This window comes from Cavia porcellus, unplaced genomic scaffold, assembly GCF_034190915.1.
Source record: "Cavia porcellus strain 051 isolate PalLab524CR breed Dunkin Hartley unplaced genomic scaffold, mCavPor4.1 scaffold_12, whole genome shotgun sequence".
NCBI classification, from domain to species: Eukaryota; Metazoa; Chordata; class Mammalia; order Rodentia; family Caviidae; genus Cavia; species Cavia porcellus.
Genome location: NW_026947495.1, coordinates 26,267,208 through 26,292,893, shown reverse-complemented (window position 1 = coordinate 26,292,893; position 25,686 = coordinate 26,267,208). Strand labels below are relative to the sequence as shown.

Genomic DNA, 25,686 nt, shown 5'->3' with positions numbered 1-25,686 from the left:
AGTCACTAATTGTCCTATACCCTCTTACATATCCATAAACTCACCATGGCACATTTTGAAAATACAAGATGAAATCTAAAATATCTGAACCCTGAACCTGGTCATTAGTTACAGGTGGTAGTAAAAAAGGACAGGTTTATCAGTTTGATTATCTAAAGAAGACACTGTCCCTATCTTTTGAAATTAAGATTCTTAACTCTGGATTTCACAAAATGTTAGCTATCACAAATGCAAATCTAAACTGTGATTGTGTAAAGGCGCAGAACTGAAACCCCAAAACTGAAAAACAAAACAAAAACTATCTACATAGAGATTTCATATCACTATAGTCAGAATGGCTATCACCAAGAATATGAATAATAAGAAATGCTGGCGAGAATGCAGGCAAAAGGGAATCCCTTCATACTATTAATTGAAATGTAAATTAGTTTGAGATTCCTCAACAAACTCAAAAATAGAACTACTAGCTATATAACTCCTTGGTATATTCCCAAAAGAATTAAAGTCACCATATGATAGTGGTACCTGCATACCCATGTTTATTGTAGCACAATTCACAACAGTAAAACTATGGAAATATCCTAGGTGCCTGTCAACAGATGAATGCATAAAAGAAAATACATATACAAGGTAGTATCATTCAGCCAAAAATATGAAATCATGTAACTTGCAAGAAAATAGATGGAACTGGAGATCATCATGTAAAGCCAGACTCAGAAAGTCAAATATTGCATATTTTCTTTCATATGTTGAATCTAAAAAAAAAATAAAAAAATAAGATCACAGGAAAGTAAGAAGATTATTAGGTAAGAGGAAGGGAATGAAAGGGCAGAAGGAAGGAGAAAAAGGGAGTGAAGGAGATCAACGTATGTTATAGGACTATACAACTATATTAAAGACCCATTGCTCTTTGTAACTAATATGCATTAATGTAACTTCAAACAAGTAACAAAAACTCTACTGGTAACAAACTTTCTTCTTGTCAATTCTTTCTTCATAGTTTGTCCATGCTTTGAAAAAATGAAAAATGACACACTTCAGAGGTGTGAGAAGAAATTTTAACACTTTTCACTACCCTTTTAAAATCCAAACCCACCTTAGCTATCACTCTGCAAAGTGGAAAGATACACTTATACTTAGAAAAACAGTAGGAGAAAATATAGTAAGAGAATGGAACCAAAATAATATATGCTTCTATGCAAAATCAGAAGCTCACTAGGGGTTACAGGCTAAGAATGACCAGCTTTATAATGTCCACATTTAGTAAATGATTCTGACTTAGAAGTTGTAAGGTAACATTAGTTTATGCATTTCATCTTTTCTTTAAAACAATGATATCATCAATACTAATTGCATCAGTCTAGAATCACGAACCATTTATTAAGGCTCTCCTAGAGAACTATGCAGCAGCTAAATCACAGATTTTGTGGAATTAACCTTAAAGTACTATATTTATTTGATAAGGGAGAACATAAAACTTTTAATTTATGTTAAGATGTAAAATTTTTTTTTTTTTGCGAAGATGTAAAATTTAAAAGTATTATTTTCCTGCAAAAATATGGACCATAAAAACTTTTTCAAAAAACCTTTTTTTTGTCTTTTTCTTTTTTATCGGTACTGGGGATCGAACTCACGACTGCCTGCTTGCAAGGCAGGTGCTTATGCCACTGAGCTAAATCCCCAGCCCTCCCAAAACCTTTTTTGATCATAAATTTTTGATCAGATATTCAGGGTAGAAAATTCAGAATATATAAAAAAGCAATCAGAATAAAATCACTACTAAAACAATAACATACAGACAATCACCATTTACACACTGTATATAAAGCTACTTCATTTTATAGGCAGAGTGAAATATATGCAGAAAGAAACAAATATACTCATGTTACTCATAAAAATGAGATCATAGGACCTACTGTTCAAAACCTTTTTTTACTCATATAATGCTTCCATATCTGATCAAGAGAGTTTCTGCAAAGTTATGGAAAGGAAATGTATAAATAAATTTTCTTAAAACATTTTGATCTGCAATTTAACAACCAAAGTATAAGAACAGAACTCTATTGATCTCAACTGTCCTGTAAGAGTGAAGGCATGTGTCAAAAAGCTAAAAAGACAAAAGACTAAAAATATTTTAGGAAAGTTAGTTGTTAGTTTCCTGTGTCTGGTATGGAGTTCAGCCCCAAATTTTTATGCCTTTTCCATTAGAATGTTGTACTGCTTTCATTGTTTCACTGGTACATAAGGTAATAACTCTCATATGACATTTACTAGGTTTCAAGCACTATTCTGAGTACATAGATGATAGCTACTTGAACTTTAGGGATGAAAAACAAAACAAACAAAATCAGGGGAAAGGATTAATATAATCAGCTGTGATACAACATCCTTTTCCTAGAAGGGACGCTCCTCTTGTTTTGCCCAATACCCTTGGCCTTACTATACTTCACATGTATAAAACAACTGAGGAGAAGGCTCACATGGTGGTATTTCTCAGGCTCCTTAACCCACAGGTCTTTTGGTCTGAGTATTTCACTGTCAAGTCCTAATGTTCTTCTTTGGGTTACAGTTTTGCCTTTAAATTTTTTTTTTAAAGTTTATTAGTATGTATGTAGTATATAATGCTTATATTCCTTGTGAGAAACTAGTACACACACTTAACGTGTCTTAAATTCTTTTTTCGACCTCTTTCCTCCTCTTCTCCCATACCTTGGCCCTTTTCCTTTTTTTTTTGGCAAAATGGTACATTTGTAGTATATGTTTATTCCCTTGTGTGAAGTTGGTACATGTACATTACACACAACTCGGAGGCTGCTTTTGTTCAAAATATACATACAATGGCCAAATCCCAGATGTGCCTAAAGAAGACTGTTCTGGCAGAATTTTCACATATGCTGGCTGTCTTCTCCACAAAGTCAGGTTGCTCTGCCAAGAAGTCAGACTTTACTTACTTGGGCCATGCCAGTTTTAACCTGGATACCTTGAAGGCAAGCTTAGTTATTCTGCTTCATAGGTGGAGTCTTTAAGTTCTGAGATGCAAAGGCATTTTTCTCATCTACTAAATAACTTTCCTTTCATTTTTTTGTTTTATTTTTGTTTTTTAAACCTTAGAGGCAGGAAATCACATGAGATTTGAATCAGACTGGGAAGGTGCAATCAAGGCCCAAGAAACTTTCTTTCTTTCTTTTATTTATTTTGGTACCGGGGATTGAACTCACAATCTTGTGCTTGCCAGGCAGGCACTGTGTTGCCGAGCTATATGCCTAGCCTCCAAGAAATTTTCCTAAGACTGTCCCAACGAAAAGCATTATTTGACTGACAATGCTTTAAAAGATGTCTACCACAATACAGAAATCTTACTGGCATTGTGACAGGTATCGAATCTGTTAGAAGTCATGGTAAGATATTTATCACTCATTGCAATAATTTAGAAAAACAACAGTCCCATAATAAGCTAAAAAAATATGTAATTTTGGATTGTACTAAGATGATATTAAAGGTTATTAAAAGATTATTGATCTTTCTCTAATACTAGACGTCTGTAAAATCTACATTGGTTAAAGTTACTATAATCGTAAGCGAAACCAGAAATAGTTAGAAAGCACTAACAACCCAAATCTCCCACAATTATTAATTCAACTCTTCCAATCTACTGTTAATGATGTAAGACAAAATCATTAAGAAAATAATCTAATATCAACACAAAGGATCATTTAATTAACCACATGCCTCCCTCTCTTTAGGTACATTTGCTTAATAAAATTTACATTTTAAAGTAATTATTTAAGTCTCAGGCTACTGTTACCAACTGGTACTTATTAGAAATATGGTACTATGGTTCAGCTCCCTTATCTAAGTATTTAAATAAAAGGAAAGTGGGCACATAGATAATTTCAAAACTATGTTTTGAAGACTGCCAAATAAAAGAAAAAAATTCAATGATCTAGAAAAACGGGAGAAGGTTGAGAAGGAGAAGTAGATTCCTAAACAAGGAAAAGTACTACTAGGTGTGAACAAAATGGTACAATAAGAGTATTTCTACTATTCTGAAACTCAGTATTTCATAAACTTGATTACAATGTGAACTCCTTTTATTTATTAAAAATGTTTTAATACAGTAGAGTTTGAAAAAGCCTCTTTATGATATATCTGGATTTAACCACGATATTAGAGGAAAATAAGCTACCTTTTACAAAAATGTATGTTAATCTTGTGGGAAAGCACCTTCCTTATGAAGCAAGCAACGCCAACAGTCAGTGAAACCAAACACAGTTATCATTCAGATCTCAACATAGGTGGCTTTTAACACTACCATTTTCCTTTGTTAAAGGATGGCACAGTTGCAATATTATCACATTTCTTCCAGCACTTTCACAGGAAAGCACAATTAATTCTGTAAGCTGAAGAGAACTAGGACAACATAAACTGATGGTTCAGGTACTTTCCTGGAGAGTTCCAAAGAATATTCTATTTTTAACTCTCTTTCACATCAGCAGAGAACACAGTAACAAAGAAGTACAGTACCTCAGCAGAAAAGTATTACACAGACACTGGCTGATTTTATTTTATGTAGGTGACCTGAATTAGCATTTATATTACAGCAAAGTATTCTTAATAACACAAATTAGACATAATCGGGAAGATCGTGAAAAGAACCGAAGGACTGCTTTGTCAGAATAGCCATAAATCTAAAGTTATTTTCCTTAATAGTACTGTTATGTTTTTTTTCAAAACAGAACTTGTATAGAATAAACACAGTGAAGGCAGCTGATCATTAAAACAAAACAAAAAAAAGCAAGTTGGCTAAATGTGAATTTATTTATGATTAGGCATCTACAAAGCAACTTACAACTGTTTCAAAACCATTAAAATCTCAAGCTCATAATTCTGGTTAGTCTTTTTTATTATGGCACTCTTAGTGGGCAGGAAAGTTCAGCTAAGGCTGGCGCCTCAGGAGTATCTGGAGGGTGGCACAGTGGCTACCACACTTCATTATTCTTTTTCCTCTGCTCTGCTATTCCTATACTCTGAAATAAATATACATACCAAACAAGGAGCAACTCTAATAAACTGAACAGTGACAGCTCTCAGTTATTTAAACGAACTGAAGAGTTGATACAACTCAAGCAAATCTGTGGGTACTTACCAGATATATTTGGCTCCAGATTTCAGTGGCGGCAGATTAATGGAGAAGGGAAAAGGCAAACAGGTGGATTTGTAGATATTATACAATGTCTGAATTTCTCCTGGTCACACAATACTAAGAAATACTCACAGAATCAATGAAAAAATAAGGATAACCAGTGCTACTACTATCTAATAACAGGAATACAAAATTCTTTACATTGGTCAAAAGTAGCCAATAAGGATATTACTGACTTTATTCCTACAGTCTCTATTTGACATGGTTGAATCTCCTGTCAACATGCTCCCTTCTCTGTTCACCAATAGTGCCATTTAATTCTTGTCTTTTATAGCCTACTTGCTTTTTAAATTTGTGCCTTGCAATGTTGAAAGTGTTCTGCTTTTTTAAGAGACCATCCTAAAATGTTCTTTCTACAGTATTATTCACCAGTACCCTTCAACAGTCTGTTGGTAACAAATTTTACATGGTTCTGAATTACTTGGAAAGCCAAGACTGAAGACATAAATGTCTGACATTCTTCAAATCTATCAAATGGCTCCAAATCTAAAATTATCTATAGTTTCAAAGAATTTGTTTTTCACAGACATGCAATAAGAACAGTTAAATAGATTTATATCTCTTGGTAGAAGCTCAAGCAGGTTCAAATACGTTTAAGTGTGTTAGGTCCTTTTGATGGCATGCTTTGATGAATAATAATGTCCCTAAAAAGTTGTGTAGGAATAGGAAATATAAATGACCTTTGCTAATGAGTTTGGCATGCTTAAAATACTAAAGTTTTTAGATACATCTAAATGAAAAAGAATGTGACATATAAATCTGCATTAGACAAGAAATTTGAGCAATTCCCTTCATGTATTTCTGTACTAGGTAAATTATATTAAGTCAAGATTGTCATTTAAATCTGTATCTTTATTTCTAAGTATAATGCATAATTAGAAAGCAATTACAATTACTGAAAAAATATAAACAAATATTAATATCTTAACACAGCATTAAAAAAATAAAAAAGCAAAAAAGGCAAAAAAGCAGTGGAAACCTGAGTAAAAAGAAGCCAGGAAGCAGCTGAAAAAGAGACCGGTTCACTGTGAGAAATGTAAACCTCTCAGACAGTGCTACGGCCCCGAATCCAACAGCTCAGGAATGAGGCCAATTATTGCAAAATACTATACATGTGTGGTAAAGCTGCAACGTTTTCAAGTGTCACAGAATGAAAGCAGCTACCTAAAAAAGAGTCAGGGTTTCATAAACCTGAAATCTTCGCTTTGATTACTATCTACAGGAAAATTTTCTTTATAGTATACAAAACTCATTGTATGTAGTACACTTTATAGTACTGAAGTTGTAAATTTTATGATAAAGATAATAAATCAATAGTATTGCAACTGGAAAGTAACAGATCATTTTAAATAGTTGCTCACATGACTCCAGTTACTGACTGTGAGTTGCTAAGCTATTGTAAATCAATTCTCAAATATGCACCTTTTAAAAACAGGAATGATGTACAGGAGACACAGACTCATGGAATTTTACAGTACACAGAGGTGCCGGAGACAATACAATAAGTGAGTAAACTAAAGTGAGAGGCCCTAAGTGATTATGACTAACACTAGGTAAAAGCAAAAACAAAAATCAAAGCAAAAAATAAAACACAATATTCCCTAAGCAACAACAAGATTTTGACCTATACTTTGCTGTTCTTTCACATTATACAATAATGTCCTGTCTGAATAGTGTTTATGCAGTCAGAATGTCTTCTGTTTCTGTCAATAGGTTTTGACTCTATCATATTTTAAATGGCTCCGGTCATTAGATTTGAATTTGTAACAGAAAAGTAATACATTCATTTCCCAGTAGTAATGTTAACATTACGTATTTCAGTTTCATAACAGGAAGAGGTTTATTGTCAAGCAGACCAATACAACTGTGGTCTACTGGTATACACATCAATACAGGATTCAAAGCATTTTATTCTTGACACATGCTTCCAACCTCTTCTCTAGTCTCAAAAGGGCAAATAACAGAAAATCTTGATTTCTTTATATCGTTCACACCCCTCTGGTCCAAGAATAGCTGAACTCAGTGGGTTTGTTAACTTAGGGAAAAATTTTTTTAACTTGTATATGAACATTTAAATATTATTTAATGTAAATGTATAATAGGTATTGTGAAATATGGAGAAAATGTTCAAATGGGAAAGGGAGCTAAGAGGGGGAGGGGGAAGGGAAAAGTAAAAAAAAAATAGAAAAGGAAAACATGGAAACAAAGCTTTGTAAATGGGGAGGGAGATGGGGTTGAAGGGAAGGTAGGGGCATGGGAAACAAAGAAGCTAGTTATGTACAGGCACAAATTCTCTATGATGAATGTGATCATTATGTGTATCTAAAATGTACCCATAAAATCTGATTGGAGGAAAAATATTATTTGTGCCACTGTGAAGAAAATTTGTTCCAAATCTGCCAATGTTTTCATTATTTGGTCAAGTAATAAACTTCACTCTTTCAAGTAATTAAAAAAAGTGCTTTGCAGGGTACACAAGTGTTTGTCAAGAAACAAACGTAAGGAATGTAATTGACTTCTTATTTTAATCAGATTAAAGTGGTGGAATATAGAGCAATACAAAGAAAAAAATTTAAAAAGGAAACACAAAGCACTATGTTTACATATAAAGAAGTAAATTACTGGGACAAAAACTGTGTAAGTCTGTTACCCATCCCAAAATTGGAAATAGAAATCTAACTTATTTCCCCTAGCATGCTGTGTTTTTTTTTTTTTTTTTTTTTGTACTGGGGATTGAACTCACGACCTTGCACTTGCCAGGCAGGCGCTTAATGCCATTGAACTAAATCCCCGGCCCATGCTGCTTTTCTTTGAGGACACAATATTAAAACATAACCATTAGTCAACTAAAAAGTCTTTGGATTATAACTTAAATAAATGTTCCAGTTCCTATTAGTTCTTAAAAAGATTCAATATAATCACCAGCAAAATGGGTAGTATTGACACCACTGACTTTTGATTTAAAGAGAAATTTTCCCTTTCAGGTGAGAATGCTTTGAGGATATACTTCTCTTGTGTTCTTCAAACTGAATGATACACAATTTACTTAGGCTGTAAATTAAGAGAATACTGCATAAAATAACTGAAAAGTCAAACTAGTTATAAGTGACTCTTTTTATTAGTGTTTTTTTTTTTGGTGGGGAGTGACAAGGTTTTGCTACATAATTCTCACTATATAGCCCAGGCTGGCCTTAAACTCGAGGCAATCCTCCCACCTCAGACTACTCAATGCAGGGATTCTAGGTATGCATCCCCATGCCTATCTTGTAATTGATTCAAGAGTCACACATAATGAAAACTATTCAAAGACATGATTCTCTTTGTGTCTGTATTATTCATATGCAATATGGCTTGTTTTGGCAGTCTTTTTGAGTCAGGGTCTCACTGTGCAGTTCAGGCTGGCCTTGAGTTTACTTTGTAGCCTAGGCTGGTCTTAAATTTGCAGCGATCTTCCTGCCTCAGTCTCTGGCTGTGTGCCACCACGCCCAGCTGGCATTTTTCAATTGTTTTCTATTCAACGGGATTTTTTAAAGAACTTTTTTAGGTCTACAAACAGTCCTTAACAATGATTAAAAGTTTGTATTTGCAGGCACTCAGATTATGGAAAGAAAGAAAGATTTGTCAACGGAAAGAAAAAAAAAAAAAAAAAACTAAAAAGCTCACATAAAAATAGAACAAAGGGTTTTTCTAGTCATTATAGGGTATAATAATGAAATTAAATGAGTCACACAGAAGATATTTAAATGAGTGGTATGAAGACAAATTTATTTTATTAATGATCATGTAGGTATCAACTATACCCTGTGTTACAGTTTTGAAAGGGAAAAAAATCACATAAAAATATGAGTTAATACTTGCAGCCCAATATAACTCAGAAAATTATTTCTGTTAGAATAAAACAAATATACATGCAGCTACTGAGCTGTATCACAACTAAAGTCCCCACGTATAAAAGAAGAACTTTTAGTTAGGCGGGGTGGCTCACACCTGTAATCCCAGCACTCAGGAGACTGAGGCAGGAGCATCATGGCAAGTTCAAGGGCAGCCTTGGCTACACAGTGTTCAAGGTCAGCCTGAATTACATTTTGAGGCCCTGTCTCAAAAACCAGGCTGGCATAAAGGACAACTTTTGATGTCCCTTATAATCAGAGTACACACTATATTATTTGACATGGCTGCATTTATTAAACTTCAGGTAAATCTCAAAGGAGTCAAACTGAGACTACAGATGAATTCTAACAAGGTTATAATGGCCTATGTTTGTGTTCAACATCCCTAGGATGAACATTTGTCACACATATAATACAGAGTTCATAACACACAAAAGGGAGACTTGGTATACTAAGCACAAGAAATTTTCAGAGGCAACAGATTAAGAAATGCAACGTTTTCCTACAGGTTTATCCAGATTGGGACTTTTACCCAGCAGAGGAAGATGATAAATCATGCATGATCATGGGATACACCACCATCTCCCACCAGCACAGAGAAGCAGAGCACTTCTCATCAGATGGGTCAATGCAGAGGTTACTTGAAGTGGAGGTAACCTTTAAGAGTTACACCCACTATCAAAAGCAGCAAACTGCCTTGAAAGTGGAAATGAAGGTAAGATGTCTCTATGAGTCATACCCGCATATGTAAGTGTCTCCAAAATGACAAGCAGCAAAAATGCACTAAAGCAACCAACAGTAAATTTTTCTTCAACTATAGAGTTGTGAAAGCCTGCATGAGTATCTCATAAAATGATTGGGCTACAAGTACACACACAGATGGAAAGCATAGAGAAATGAGATCATTAAAATTAGTAATTTTTTTTAATATCAGGGAGATCACTTGTTTTGACTCAGTGTTTGAAAAAAATTTGCAACGAGGCAAAAGAAAAAGAATGCTGAGTCATTGTTCTCTTTTTCTCTCTGTGTCTCTCTCTCTGGTATTGCATGCATGAACCATCAGGCTGCATACAGGGCTTTCACTACCATGGCAGTGAAGACTGTGCACCTGCTTACCAAATTCTTGGCCTGGCAGAATTTTCCCATTGTGACTTCCAACCCTTTAGCATACAGACCTGACAGGGTGGTGTTTTCTTGAGAATTCTAAGATTTGTTAACTCTTTTAATCTCACTGGTTTGTATACTCCTATACATGCATGTATTTGAGATTCTTAAGTATGGTAGTATGTTTATGTTAAGAACAAAGTAAGACCAAAAAGCAGTAATTAGAGCTAAGAACTCATGACTTTAGAAATGTGACTCACCTGTTTGCTGTGCAGGCTGTGGCAGTGGTTGGTTTAGATGTGAATTATAATGAACAGAAGGGATAGGGCGGTACTGAGGTTGACTGGAGTGATAGTGGCCCGGAGTACAGTAACAGGTTGGCATCTGTAATTATAAGCATTGAAGGAAAAAAAATCAGTTTTATTAAAAGAAATTTCTTTCTTTAAGGAACTCCACAGTGTAAAGAGTAGTAATTCTTTCTAGTACTAACTATCTGAGAATGTAGGAGACCAGAAAAGGAGGACCAAGGCCTGACTGACCTTCTCTGTGAGCACAAAAGAGAAAAAGAGCTCCTTCAGAAGCATGTAGGCACACTGGCACATTGCCAAGGGAAGAGTCAACATAGCTGAGAACTGGTAGTTTACCTGGGCATATACTACAGGTAATAGGAGGCAGATGGATCTTCTGTTACCCTGATTGCTTACTCCTAAGTCAATAAAACTCAGGTGAATCAAATCTTTAGGGTTCTTCGTCCACTAGAGGCAAGAAATCCCTGTCCCATTCTCTTTAAATTATCTGTGTCTTGTCTTTAATCTCTGTTCACTCTTTGGTTAGATACTCCTAGTAGCTGGTTTCCTACATGAAAACTATTATTAAATTTCATTTAAAAAAATTTAAAAACTCAAAAATATGTTATGCTTTAAAGAGGTACTGAATAATAATGTGGCTGGTGAGTGCTATTTCTACATTTTATTTTTTTGTGGTACAAGGAATTGAACTCAGGACCTTGTACTTGCCAGGCAGACCCTTATGCTGCTGAGCTATCTCCCAGAAATCTGTGGAGACCTTAGAGTGCTTATCTCATCTGTAAACCAATCGGGTACAACATTCTTAGATTGGTCAGAAGCTAAGGACCTTCCATATTCCTGGTAGTTTTCTTGTCTGAGAAACATTAGAATAGGCATATTTATGGGAGCTTTTCATTTTTCTTGGAGGTATCAGCAAGTAATTGGTAAATCATGACTTTATATTTTATTTGTTAGTGTACTCTTCCTTTTATCCTCTTCAAAAATAATCACTTAAGGCAAGATATTGCAACACTGTATTTTCTGTTTATATTGTATATTCATGCAATACATGTGAAATTAATAGCAAAATGACAGAAAGTGTAAATGGAATTATAAGAATGGGCTGGGGATACAGCTCGGTTGAGTTTGATCCCTGGTACCAAAAAAACCCTCAAAACACAAAAACAAAAACAAAAAACCCCACAAAAACACCCCCCGCAAACAAAACAAAACAAAACAAAACAAAAAGAATGCTACACTTGACTTCTGATTTCAATATTAACTTCAGGTAGTATGTATTACAGTTCCTAGAAAAATACAAAACACAAAATTTTAAAAGGATCTAGATGAAAAGACAATGTAAGAATTAAGATGAAGTACTGAAAGGTTCATATACAAATGACAGAAAAGAAAGCATAAAGAAAAATGAAAAAAAAAAGTAATCTGTCATGCTTAATCTGTCAATAAACATGATAAATATAAAGTGGCTAGTACACTCCAATTAGATTACATAAAAACCAAAATTCAATTATATAATGATATAAAAGAGCTGGAAATACAAAGTTGGAAATAAAAGTATAAATAAAGATGCGTCATTCAGTGCTGCCCAGAAGTATGCTTATGTCCTCCATTTAACACTACATAAAGTGTAGATATTCTATACAGAGAAAAACATTTCATGACACAAGCAAATGTATCAAGAAGATATAAAAATGTAAATTGTTTAATATATCCAAAAACTATAAAAACTGGCAGAGCTAAAGGAAAACAGACTAATCAAAAAACAAAATATGAAAGAGGTTAATGCCAACCTAAGTAAATGTTAAAACATTCCTTGTTTTTTTTTTTTTTTTTTTTTTTTTGTCTTTTTCCTTTTTATCGGTACCAGGGATCGAACTCACGGCTGCCTGCTTGCAAGGCAGGCGCTTATGCCGCTGAGCTAAATCCCCAACCCCAAAACTTTCCTTGTTAAGACTGGAAAATTTATTGTAAAGATGGCAACATGGTCGCAACACATAAAATATGATATCAATTTCTAAAAGACTGATTTTTGAGAAACAAGATTATTCTCAAACCTAAATGAAAGTATCAGAGACCTGAAAAACCAAAATAATCTTGAAAAGCAACAAAACTGAGAAGATACACTTCCTATTTTAAAAACTGAACTATAAAGCTACAGTAAACACACACACACACCCCTGAAGAATGAGGTGAGCATCAAAACAAAGAAACTCTAAGGAGAAAACAGGGATAAGTCTCCATGATTTTCTTTTGATAATGAATTCTCAGATATGATATCAAAAGTGTAAGCAACAAAAAAATAGGTAAATGAAAAACTACATCAAAGGACATTAGCAAGAAAGGGCAAAGACAATATTACAAAATGTCAGAAGAAAACTCAATAGTTAACCATTCAAATGAAATATTTACTTGTAGTGTGGCTGTGCAAAATGTACTTGAAAATGTCCAGAGGCAAAGATAACCATATATTTTATTTATCAAGCACAAATTCTCTCTATGAGAATTAAAATAAGATCTTTGAACAAGAAATTGATTCTCAATGAGGATCCCATGAGAAAAGATGTAAATGCAACACACCTGTGGTGAGGGCTGCTGAATGTATCCCTGCTGCTGGAGCACAGGCTGGCTGACAGGATGACCCGGGGCAGAATAGCCAGCAGTAGGGACTGGCTGCGCAGGTGTGAGGGGAGGAGGTGGAGGTGGCAGAGGTGGTGGTGGAGGAGGAGGAGGATGTGGCGGGGGTGCTGCTGTCAGGATATAACTGGACTGCTGTGGAGACTGAAGAACAACAGTAGACTGGAACATGGTGGCATGTGGGTCAGAAGCATCAGATGGCTGGCGGGCAAGACTCATGTGGCTGAACTGAGTACCAAGGTTATCCTGCTAAAAAAGGGGATTGGCAATCAGTAAGCCTTTCATACATGGGCCAAACTTATCAGTGAAAAGTATCATATTTTTAAAAATTGAGTCATGATACTAACTTTCATATGCATATGCATCTATAACAGATATCATATACTATAAAGATAGTTTCAAAAAAGTGAGAACTCTAAGCAAGAAAGCAGGAATATTTAGAATGTTAAAAATTACTTATAAAATATAGCTAATAGAAATGATAGCATGCAGAAAAGAGTAGAGAATAACAGTTCAGATTTAAAAATGAAAAAAAAAAGGGGGGCTAGAGGAGATGATAAAAAAGAATTCAGATGTGTTATCTACACATACTAATTCCCCACAACAAATGTAATTATGTACTACAAACATGTATTAAAATAAAAAAATTTTTAAAAAGACATTTATTTAAATGAAGGTTAAATGCACAATGGGGTACAGAAGTCAAATTGGACATTTTTGTATTATACAATTAATATTTTCTGAAAGAACTTCAAAGACTATGTAGTGATAAAGAATTACTTTTTACCTTTCTCCTACCTAGGAGGCAGGACTGTAATTCCTCCCAGATGGTTATTCTAATATATTCTAGTACTACTGGCTTAGTTCAGTGAATAATTTCCAAAGGGAAAAATATTTATCTACTAGTTGTAAACAATAAGTAATATGTTGAAATATTCTTAAAAGAGATATATAGCTATATACCACTCTCGTCTGGGTCATTTTGAGAAAAAGTCATTTTTCTTATTCCAATGAAAATTTCTGAAACATTTCTGAGGCTATTTGGCTATACTGTTCTATTTTTAGCCTTCTCAATACTGTGAAGAATCCTTGACTCAGCTCAAAACAAAAACATGCTCTATAAAATGAGATGTTCTCAAAAAGGGTTCAGAATAATTTTCATTGATAGTCTGTAATCTGACTTGGAATGAAATTTCAAAATACGATGGTCATAATAGCCTGAAAAATAGCAGTATCAATGGGCAAAGTACATATGCTGAAAAGTAGCAGTAGCATTGGGCAAAGTATAAGGGCTGTAGGAAATTCATTTTAAGGAAAATAAAATTAATGTTTATGTAGCATCTAGCTCATGCGAGCCATTATACAGAAGATACTTTATGTTGTTGTTGTTTCAGAGTCACACAGTTAACACATGGGGTTGTAAGCCTAGATCTTCCTGAGAGGTATGCTTTGGAACTGTAAACCACAACTTAAGCTAATAACAAATGCTGAGTCCACTGGACCCACAGGACTTGGGAGGCAATAGAAGTCTGCACTAGATGAAAGCTGCCATCCCAATATTACATAGATCCTGCACTGACCTTAATGAGCAAAGTAGCTACAACATCTAAAAGACTGCAACAGTCAACGTGAAAATTAGCTTGTAGTGAAGAAGGAGGAAAGATCAGGATTTAAATAAACACTACATAAGCCAACATAAATAAAATTAATTACTAATATGAATTAGAAAATGCCTTTTCCAGTATCCTTAAGAAATATCACAAAAGACATTATTACTTTGATTACATTCTTGAGCATTCATCAGACAACCACCCACAAAAAAAACGCAGGAGGTGAATAGAGATATAGTACCACGGAGTATTGCTGGGTGGGTGAGACTGGCAGGAGCGGGGATGGGTAAGGGGCTGTAGAGCACTGAACTGGCTGAGAAGAGGACTGCAGAGGACGAACAGGCTAAAGAATAACAGGTTGGCAAAGAATGTTAATGTCAGAATAAAATGTTAGAAGAATTGCATAAAATGGAAATTTATACTTTTTGGACAATAGTTTTAACAACATTCATAAAGTCATTTAAGATACAATAGCGCAAACAATAAAAACAAGAACAGACGAAAAAACTACAAAGCAATTTGAGAACATAAACTACAAAATTCTTGAGAACATCGCTATACCTAAATTAGTCACAGATTAACGGAAACAGGTAATTTTGCTATTTTAGATCCTATTATCAAACCAAGGCTCCTGGGCTAAGTCAGCAAAATCAAAATTTCTTATTCTTGCTTTTTAGTTTTTAATGAAGGGGCTGCCTAATGTAATTATGTAATGTGAAACTTTATTTTTTAAAATTTTAAAAAAAATTATTTTTTGTACCAGGAATTGGACTCATAGCTTTGCACTTGCCAGGAAGGCACTGTGCTGCTGAGCTATGTCCCTGGTCTATAACATGAAACTTTAATGAAAAACTTTAATGAAAAACTTCCTCTTATTGGGCAGTAAAAACTCACATAACATTTATACAAATTACTCCATGATAAGGCATGATTAAATACTGTTTTAGGACGTACCTAAACGTTTAAGAAAACTGTACTGTATCACTAAGCATAACCACCTTAGGAACAACACATGTATACAAATACATTTCTTTTACGTAACAAAGGCAAACGATTTCCTTGTACCCAAACACAGTTTTTTTTTTCCCTTTTTATTGGTACCGGGGATCCAACTCACGACCACCTAGTTGCAAGGCAGGCGCTTATGCCGCTGAGCTAAATCCCCAGCCCCGACAGTTTTATTTTTTAAAAATTTATTTTTTCAAGCACACTTTTATTAAAATACATATTAAGACTTGAGAAACTAGTTACTAGCCACAAATGAAATACTTTTGTGTTTTAGGAGGGTAACCAACAACAATATAAAGTAATAATAAAAAAGTTCACTTCTAAATCTTAACAATACAGCTGGCTATTTGTAAGTTTAAACACTGCCATTTTATTTAATCTCCCAATCTTATATTTATATACAGTGATACCTCAGTTCATGAACTTAATTTATTTGTTGATTTTGGGAAAGATGGCCATGTCTGTGTTTGTGTGGAAAAGAAGGGTAGTAGTGTTTGTCACTTAATGCAAAGTTTGCAGACCAAATTATTTGGATTAGTGAAATGGGTACCACTATATATGATTACAAAAGAACTAATATAAATTACTGATTTACACATTTTTATAGTCTCTGTAAGTGGCATTCTGACTAAATTAATGTAAGTGACCTGAAGAAAGTCAGATAAATAAGCAGAGAAAAACCTAGGTGGTCTTAGCTGAGGAAAAGCTCTTTATTATTAATTGAAATGTATATTTATGAATTTTGCTCTGGATAATACCACTAAAGGAGAATTTCAAAATGTAAGATAAACTAATGGAATAAGGGAGACAGGGTATGGCTATGTAGTTCAGCTGGCTTTAAACTCACAGTGATACCCTGCCTCAGCCTTTACGCCCTAGATTACAGGTGAGCATCATCATGCAAAGTTAGTAAGAGGAGTTTGTTAAAACAAGGTTTATAATGATTAGCTGCACCTTCATCACAAAATCAATACAACGGTTTCTTAAAAGTGAAAGGCTCAAAACAGAAAACAAGACAAAACCAAAAACCCTAAAAAGCTCAGATCAGTACAGAATCCAGAATATAAAATAAAACAAAACAAACAAAAAGCACAAAAAACTAAAGTAAAAGTGTGTGCACACAAATATATGATTAAAAAAAAGAAACAGCTGAACAGTCTGTAGAGCCTCTGGTTCCTCACAAATCTCACAACTAAAAATGAGCACATTTCCTAGAGAATGACAATGCAGGTTACACTAATGAGCTACAGAGGTGTTAGAACTTCCAAGTACAAGCTACTGAATGAGTTACTGAGTCAGAGAACCACTGAGACAATTTTCTCGCAAAAAACTTGACCTCTTCTTTAAGTCTCAGATGAAACAAAACTTTGGCCTGCTGGTGGGAAAAAACAAAGGGTACTATGAACAGTAAGGGTATGAATTAATGTCTCCTAAATATCAAATATTATAGAGAAAATTGTGGGCTAAATGAAGGCAGATCAAAATGAAATTCTGATACCATTTAGAGAAGAAAAAGCATTAGTATTTCCTTTATCTATTTGAATTGCAACTGGCTGTAAAACAATGTTCATCTAAAGTGATAGATTTTATGTTGAATGTTCAAAACATGTAGCCCATCTGAAGGCTTTGGATTTCACATCATTATTTTGTTTGGTTTTTTGAAACTACATGAAAAAGTTATCTTAGAGTATTGTAAAAGGCAGTTAAATGCTCATTGTTTGTTTCTTTACCTGATGATGAAATTACCTAAAATACTTAAACACTGCCAAAAAATCAGTTATGGAGCTTGATATATGCTTCAAAACTTTAAATTATAGCCTTTATAAAGAGGAGACTCTCAGATCAAGTTGAATGAAATTAAAGCAGAAAAGATCAATGAAGAAGTTTTTGCAGCTTGTTATATGTAACCAACTGAGACTGGGAAGGAGATATGGCATGCTCTGGTAAAGTTTTAGACAACTTCCTCTACATGTATAAATTTACTTGTATGGTCTTAATAGGGCCTCAAAACATTTACTCTTACTAAAAACAAAACAAAACAAAACAAAACAAAACAAAACAAAACTGCCCTGCTGAGGAATTTTAATTAGGATACTTGACTGTCGGAAATCAATTATTTTGATGACATTCACACTGTTTGATAACATAAATTGCTCATATAGTATATATCCTTTATCCCTACAATTAAAATGACATTTCTTTTTTTTTTTTTTGTCTTGAGACGGGGTCTCGCTAGGCAGTTCAGGCTGGCCTTGAGCTCACTTTGTAGCCCAGGCTGGCTGGTCTTGAACTCCCAATGATCCTCCCACAGCCACCCGAGTGTTGGGATTACAGGCGTGAGACAGCACGCCCAGCTACAAATGGCATTTTCTTATAAAACTAATGAATAATGAAATTAATTCAGCTCATCAGCATGTTTCTATCCTAAGAAATTACTCTGCATGTCCTCACTAGTTGAATATTTAGATGGTTTTGCAGGGAAAAGATTTCCAATTATATGCATAATCTATGATTGAGATGTTATACAGTCTTTAAATGTTAGAATGAAAACTAAAAAGTTTATATTAATATAATCAAGTGCTTGAAAGATGGATAACACAGATTAGGAAAAAAAGACAATGTGAAATGTATATGTAAACTCTAAACATTTTACAAGTCCAGATATTATTAAGAGTATTTCTTCTGGGAATTCAAACTCAGAATTTGTGTCTCTCATAGGGCAGGTGGAATCTATGGAGAATACCTTGCAGAACTCGAGCAAGTTACCTCAATTTCTTCTAACTGCTCAATCTCTTGAATCTTAAAATAATTCACTTTGCTTACTGCATAAAGAACAGTTTGTATTGTTTTATGCTTATTCTTCTTTCTGTACATTTCTTGTAAAATGGGGATTAAAAATCAGTTGAGATCATGAAATAAAGCCATTCCTTTTTCCAGTATATTTTCCATACTAGCTGAAAGCCTCACAGAAATAATCCCTTCTTCTTATGAACTGTGAATGGGACACTGATTGAAGGTAGAATATTAAAATTCTAAGAAATATGTACTTGAGCTATCTCAACTATAATTAGTAAATTTAATTCCAATATACAAAGGCAGATGAACTTAACATTATATAACTATGGATATGGTCACCTGTGAGAAAATGTGATTAGCTGCTGGTTGCTGAGGTGGTGGGAGTTGAAGAGGTGGCTGTGGAGGTCCAGGCACTTGGGTTCTAACTGGCTGTTGTGTCATAGGAGGATTATATATGACTGGACTCCCATCTGGGTTTATGAAGGGTTGACCTGAAAAATTAAAAAAGGAAGATAATAACAAATTACAAAATGAGTGAAAATAATTCTTTCTATCAACAAGTTACCAAATATACCTATATATACCTGACCCACAACTGCAAAGACCCCAATGTTCTTAAGAGTTTCTTAGCTTGGGAAATAGCCTCATCTGATATGAAGCTACCAACAGCCATTATTTTTCTCAGTTAATGTAAACATTTAAATGTTTTACTGCTGTGTTTCATGATAAGGTGCTATCCTAGACCATTCTGGATGTATTCCATACTACACTTCTTTTTTGTTTTTTGAGGCAAGGTCTCACTACGTAGTATAGGCTGGCCTTTAACTCACTTATGTAATGCAGGCTGACAGCAATCCTCCTGTGGCAGCCTCCTAAGTGCTGGGATTACAGCACACCTGTCACCATGCCTGGGTTTTCATGATCTTTTCTAAAAAATCTGAATTATGAAATACATTTTGCCCAAAGGATTCAGGTACCAGACTGTAGTCCTGTATGGCTAGAATACATTTCAATTTTTTATTTTTTTGTCTTTTTCATTTTTATCAGTACTGGGGATCAAACTCACGACCGCCTGCTTGCAAGCCAGGTACTTATGCCGCTGAGCTAAATCCCCAGCCCCCAATACATTTCAATTTAAAGAGAAAAATTTCTGACTTTTCAGAATACTGGAAAATTATTCCATAGTTTTTATTAGGGGGTAGGAAATGTATAATTTATAAGTCATAATGCATATATTTCATTAAAAATTAATATAGGATGAAAACGACAGCTTAAACATTGTGAGATCAATAGTCTATTTTAAATTTCTGTTAATAGACGTAAATAATTTTTCACTGCAAACTGGTTTTTTTTTTTTTTTTTTGTCTTTTTCAATTTTATCGGTACCGGGGATTGAACTCACAACCGTCTGCTTGCAAGGCAGGTGCTTATGCCGCTGAGCTAAACTCCCAGCCCCAACTGCAAACTGTTTTAAAGTAATTTCTTATTAATTATAGTAAATGTTATTTATTAGTGAAAATACTACAGAGAACTTACATATTGGTTTTTTAAGCTTTCTTTCTGCACACTGATTACAATAGTGAAGGAGTATTATAAAATAAGTCCAATACTTCATAAATTGCCAATCAATAGATAAAAAAATCCTAATTTTACACTTAAATTTTAGATACATTCTTTGATATTTTTAAAATGAAAGATTAAACACTAAAAGATTAGTATTTTTAGTATACATTATATATAACATACATATATATATGTATATATACATTATATGTTATATATATAACATATATGTTACATATATATGTATGTGTATATACATATATATGTTATATATATAACTTTTTTTGTACTGGGACTTGAACTCAGGAAATATGCTTTCTAGGCAGACACTTGCCAGGCAGGCACTTATGCAACTGACCCATAACCCTGGTCCTTTAGCACACATTATAAAAGAAGAGTCTGTGAAGCAAATTGTTCACTGAGTCTAACACTCATTTAGAGTATGAAAAATACAGAGGAAATGGAGAAATCTGACAAAGCCTTTTATTTATATTTTTTTGTCTTTTTCTTTTTATCGATACCAGGGAACGAACTCACGACTGCCTGCTCGCAAGGCAGGCGCTTATGGCGCTGAGCTAAATCCCTAGCCCCTACAAAGCAACATTTTCTTAAATTGCTTTATAAGCATTCATTCTTCCATAGGTAAACTGCTCTCCATTTTATTTATTTTTTACAACACAATTTAAGGTATCTAGTAAAGTAATATTTGGGGTAGAAAATCATAATAATCTACTGTCAGCATCCTGACAATTAATGGTTACAAATGATTAAAAGTAAGTCATTCTAAGTATTTTGATTATTAAACAACTTGGAAAAAATTAGCAGATCAGATTTGGATGAAAGCATGTTCTGTGGGGCATGGTGGTACACGCCTGTAATTTTAGCACTTGGAAGACTGAAGCAGGAGTATTGCCTAAGTTTTTTTTTTTTGGGTACCGGGGATCGAACTCATGACCTCATGCTTACCAGGCAGGTGCTTATGCCGCTAAGCTAAATCCCTGGCCCTGCCATGTTTTTTTTGGTCTTTTTCGTTTTTATCGGTACCAGGGATCGAACTCACGACTGCCTGCTTGCAAGGCAGGCGCTTATGCCGCTGAGCTAAATCCCCACACCCCCTGCCATGAGTTTTGAAGCAAGCTTAAGGTGAGTTTATATAGTGAGACCCAGGGGGGAGGGGAAGAAGGGTCAAGTAATTTAAATAAGGGCTATAAAAAGGCTGGATATGTTGTGGCAGTCTGCAAAAATGAGTAACTTTTGGAATCATTTAAAATGCAATTCAATTTCAGATTGATCAGTTTTCCATTCTATTACTTCAAAAGGAATTTAACTTTTTGCAACTAAAACTGTATTAACTTAGATGTTTTGAATGAAAAATGACAGGAGATATTAAATTAAATAATCTTATATTTGGTCCAGAAGAAATAGAGTTTAGTAGAACAATATAGTTAAGGTGTAGGAAGATAATCATTATGCAAAAGTTGAATATATTTCTGAAAAATCAATTATTTAAAGGAATTCAATTCTTAAAAGGTTTGAATACTTTATCTTAAAAAGAAATATGAATGAATTATGAAAGTAATAATTTTGAATCTGTGGTTTTCTCAACTACAAATAAAAGGACCATATAGGCACTTAAGAGATCTGACCCTTTCAGCTCTACTTTCTGGCCTACCTACTGCCCTAATGATGTGACTACATTACCTATGTCCCTGTGTTTTAAAGAGATCAGACCTAAGACTGTTTTCATTACCTTGACAAATAATTGGGCTGTTATTTTGAACAAAAACAAGACTTCCTATGATACTTTTGTCTTCTCTGTAATATTTTTCCAATGTACATAGTGAAATGTATTACAAGTGTCATTTCTTCACCTTTCTGAGGTTCAGTTTCTTTAACTATAAATGGAGATTTGACCTACCTAAAAGGGTGGGTTAAAGACTATACATAAAGCACATAACGCTGAACAGATGTAAATTGTTATTAGTTAATGGCAAAGCAAGTACATATGCTAGCAATATTAATTCATAATGATTATCCTTTGTTTTGTCTTTATGAGACAGAATCATACTTTTTAATTTAGGCTGACCTTGAGCTCATTATGTAGCTCAGGCTGACCTCAAACTCATGGTGATCCTGTTTTCTCAGCCTCCAGAGTGTTGGGATTACAGGTGTGCACCAACATGCCCAACTCTACTCATTTTTTAAAAAAACAAATGATGTCTTTTTAACTTTACCTCAGGAAAAAAAAAAATCATCACATTCTGAAGGGCAATTAATTATGTATAGATTTTCCCACTCCCATATAATGATTAAGAGTTGTTTGTTTCTCCTTTATAAAGTAGACATTGTTTTTAACAAAATGAAATTGCTTTATCATATAAAGTTCTCTCAAAGGCAGCTGTATTTTTTGTAAGAAATGAATGGTTTCTTACTTTTCAGCCATTATTTAATTTAAAATATTAAGGAAAAAATGCATTCTGATATAAACATGACTTTTAATATATTTTAGTATAAGTGATTTTATTAAAGTTCTTAAAATGTTACTTGTGAAAAATTAAAAGTGAATGACAGATGTACAAACAGCACATTAAAAAATTATCTTTTAATGTTTAGATCATTCTTGATACCTCAACTGAAATAAATACTTTTTTCCCCTGGATACCAACCTGTTTGTGGGTTGATCAGAATACTGCCAGGTGGTATGCCTGCTGCTTCCAAAGGAAGCAAAAAGAAGCTAGTGCTAGGAGATGCGACTTGCCCATTTAGGCCACCATCGAAGGAAAGAGAGCTATGACTGCTGACAGCTGGATAGACGACGGGTGCGCCATGAGAAGACTGGCTGAGAGCTGTACCTGGAAGAGGCTGCTGGATGTGAGAAAGAGAGCCAGTAGATGACCCTACACTACCAGAAGACTCAGAACCTAGGGAAGAAATAATGAAAATACAGATTTTTAAAATTTTATGTAAATATACAGGCTTTAAAATGTAACAAAATTCACATTGCATAACATGCAGTTACCACATAAAAGCAATTGTTCTTTCTGATTTACTGTCCAATTTTGCTTACCCTCCTCAACATGAACAAGTTTAATACAACAAACTGATCACATAATTGTCAAAAAAGTCAAAGCCAAAGGATGCAAGTGAAGCATATTTGTAATAAAAATAGCTAGGACAGTCACAACAACCACAATTCCCTCATTCCCAAAAGTACAATGTTACCTTTTAGATTAAGGCCTAGGATTACATGGATTACAATTTTTCCCCCAGGAAAAATAATTTAGCATGACAAATGCCCAAAACCTCTTACATCAGAAACCCATCATCCATAAGAACTCAGAAAGACTAAGAATAGAGTAGGAAATAACAGAAATGATACATTCTATGAGAAAAAAAATTGTCATTTCCCAGCTCACAGTCATAGCATCTTCCCATAATGTAAACTCAACTTCCAATTGTTTTTTTAATCAAGTGACAGAGGTAACATGAAAAATATTCGAAGTATTTATGTTACCATCAGTTTAAAATTTCTCACTAAATGTAATGAGCTAATTATCTGAACTGTTACTATCTTTGCTTCATTTTTTATTACAAAGCGACTGAAAATGCCACTGACATTCAGCATAACAGTTAAAGATAGACAAATGAGACAACAGAAGAATGAAAAATACTTGGATAATGCATATAGTTGATTGGGATTTGAAGAAGAGAGCTCACTCTAGAGTAAATAGGTTTTGATTTTTTGAGACAAAGTCTTGCTGTGTAATTCAGGCTGGTCTTGAATTTGTTATGTATTCCAGACTGGCCTGGAACTCATGGATAATTCTCCTGCCTCAGCTACTGGGTTGCTGGGATTATAGGTGTGTGCCACTATGTCCGGCAATGTGACAGAATTTCTAAAGAATGAAATAAACAACGATGATACACTACACAGACTGTCTTCTGAAAGACAGCTTCTATTTTAAATTGTGTCAAAATGACTCTTCACAAGAACACTTAAGAATTCTATCACTTAACCCTAAGATTTTTTTTACCAGATCATATATATGTTTATTTCAAAATTAACAGGAATGTTAAAATTGAAAAGTTTAACTTTTAACTGCACCAAGTAAACTTAATCATTTACGTTATTTCTTCCAAAAACAGAAGGAGCTTTTCTTTTCCACAACTGCAAACCATGGTTTCCCAGCAGTTCTCTTTTTGAAGGATTTTTCAATTGTGGAGAAAACACTTTTGGAGATACTGTAGAACTCATTTCTCCGAATGACAAATTATATATTGCATAGGCTTCTACACAGATTCTTCTTTTTTTAGAAACAGTCTCATGCTAGCCTTAAAGTCACTAAATAGCCTAGGCTGGCCTCAAGCTTGTGGTTATCCTCCTGCCTCAGCCTCCTGACTGCTGGGATTACAGGTGTGTGCTACCATACCCAGCTCCAGATTGTCTTTTTTAGATCAAAATGCAAATTATCATATGGTATAATTTTAACCTCTCTGCCTCACAGTAAAAACCATCTATCATAAAGAGTATGATGAATATATCCTGTCATCTTCTAGAAGAGAACTACTGATCTATCTTAAAGATTATTTTTACCTTTTGTCAAAATAACTGACTCAATAATGGATATCACTCTTTATTAACTTAAAGACATATGAACTAGTAGTACCCAGGTTTTACCTCTTCCACATCTTCCTTTCTGTAAGTGGATGAAATTATTTAATGTCACTTGAAAGGTGAATTACAAATTGTCCTTTATAAATACTAATAATTAATTAATTAATTAATTAATTGTCTTTTTGAGACAGGGTCTCTCAATGCAGCTCAGGCTGGCCTTGAGTTCGCTTTGTAACCTAAGCTGGTCTCCTCCTGCCTCAGCCTGCAGGAGTGCTGGGATTACACGTGTGAGCCACCACACCTGGCTTGTAAGTACTAAGAATTTAGATTAAGTCACTGACAAGTGTGGAAAAAGATATGATAGATAATCTACACATTCAATTCAAACTTGAATATTTTCTTTTTCTTTTTTTTTTTGTCTTTTTTCCTTTTTATCGGTACCGGGGATCGAACTCACGACCGCCTGCTTGCAAGGCAGGTGCTTATGCCGCTGAGCTAAATCCCCAGCCCAAACTTGAATATTTTCTTCGTCCTTGAATTCCATGTACTGAACTGTGAGGCAGCTATTTGGTTTTCATTAACTACGTTTAGGGATACTTTCATAGGACTGCCTAGATAGTCCAGTTTAAACAGTTATAGAAATAGAGGCAGTGTCACCTCAGAAAAGTTATATATCAAAATCTATTTTTATATCTCAAAGTTTACAAAAATGATGAACTCATGTTAATTATGTTTTCTGTAACTCAAACATGCTTAGCAAAAGCAAGCTGAAACTTATCCAAAAAGTTAAAGGTACTTAATGTTAAACATTTTTTTTGAGTTTAGATTTGGATTAAGAAACTGATATCAAACAAAACCAGTAGAGTCTTTCATATATTTTTACTAAGATTAGTGTCCTATAGATTCATTTACTGATCATTTTCATTTTAAAAATTTTTCTTCGCACTCAAGATGT

General features: G+C 34.2%; 1 protein-coding gene across 10 annotated transcripts in view; it reads right to left on the bottom strand.

Annotated features, from left to right (window-relative positions):
• The window catches only part of R3hdm1 (R3H domain containing 1), a 174,155-nt gene that overhangs the window by 36,878 nt on the left and 111,591 nt on the right, over window positions 1–25,686 (bottom strand). For 6 of the 10 annotated variants that reach the window (XM_063259003.1, XM_063259008.1, XM_063259000.1 and 3 more), the window contains 5 exons: window positions 22,783–23,037; window positions 18,893–19,044; window positions 14,991–15,092; window positions 13,083–13,388; window positions 10,458–10,581 (listed from right to left, as the gene is read on the bottom strand). In XM_063259003.1, the coding sequence (XP_063115073.1) occupies window positions 10,458–10,581; window positions 13,083–13,388; window positions 14,991–15,092; window positions 18,893–19,044; window positions 22,783–23,037 (939 nt within the window). The remainder of the gene's footprint in view (window positions 1–10,457; window positions 10,582–13,082; window positions 13,389–14,990; window positions 15,093–18,892; window positions 19,045–22,782; window positions 23,038–25,686) is intronic. The other 4 variants (XM_063259004.1, XM_063259010.1, XM_063259002.1 and 1 more) reach the window with 3 other exon arrangements.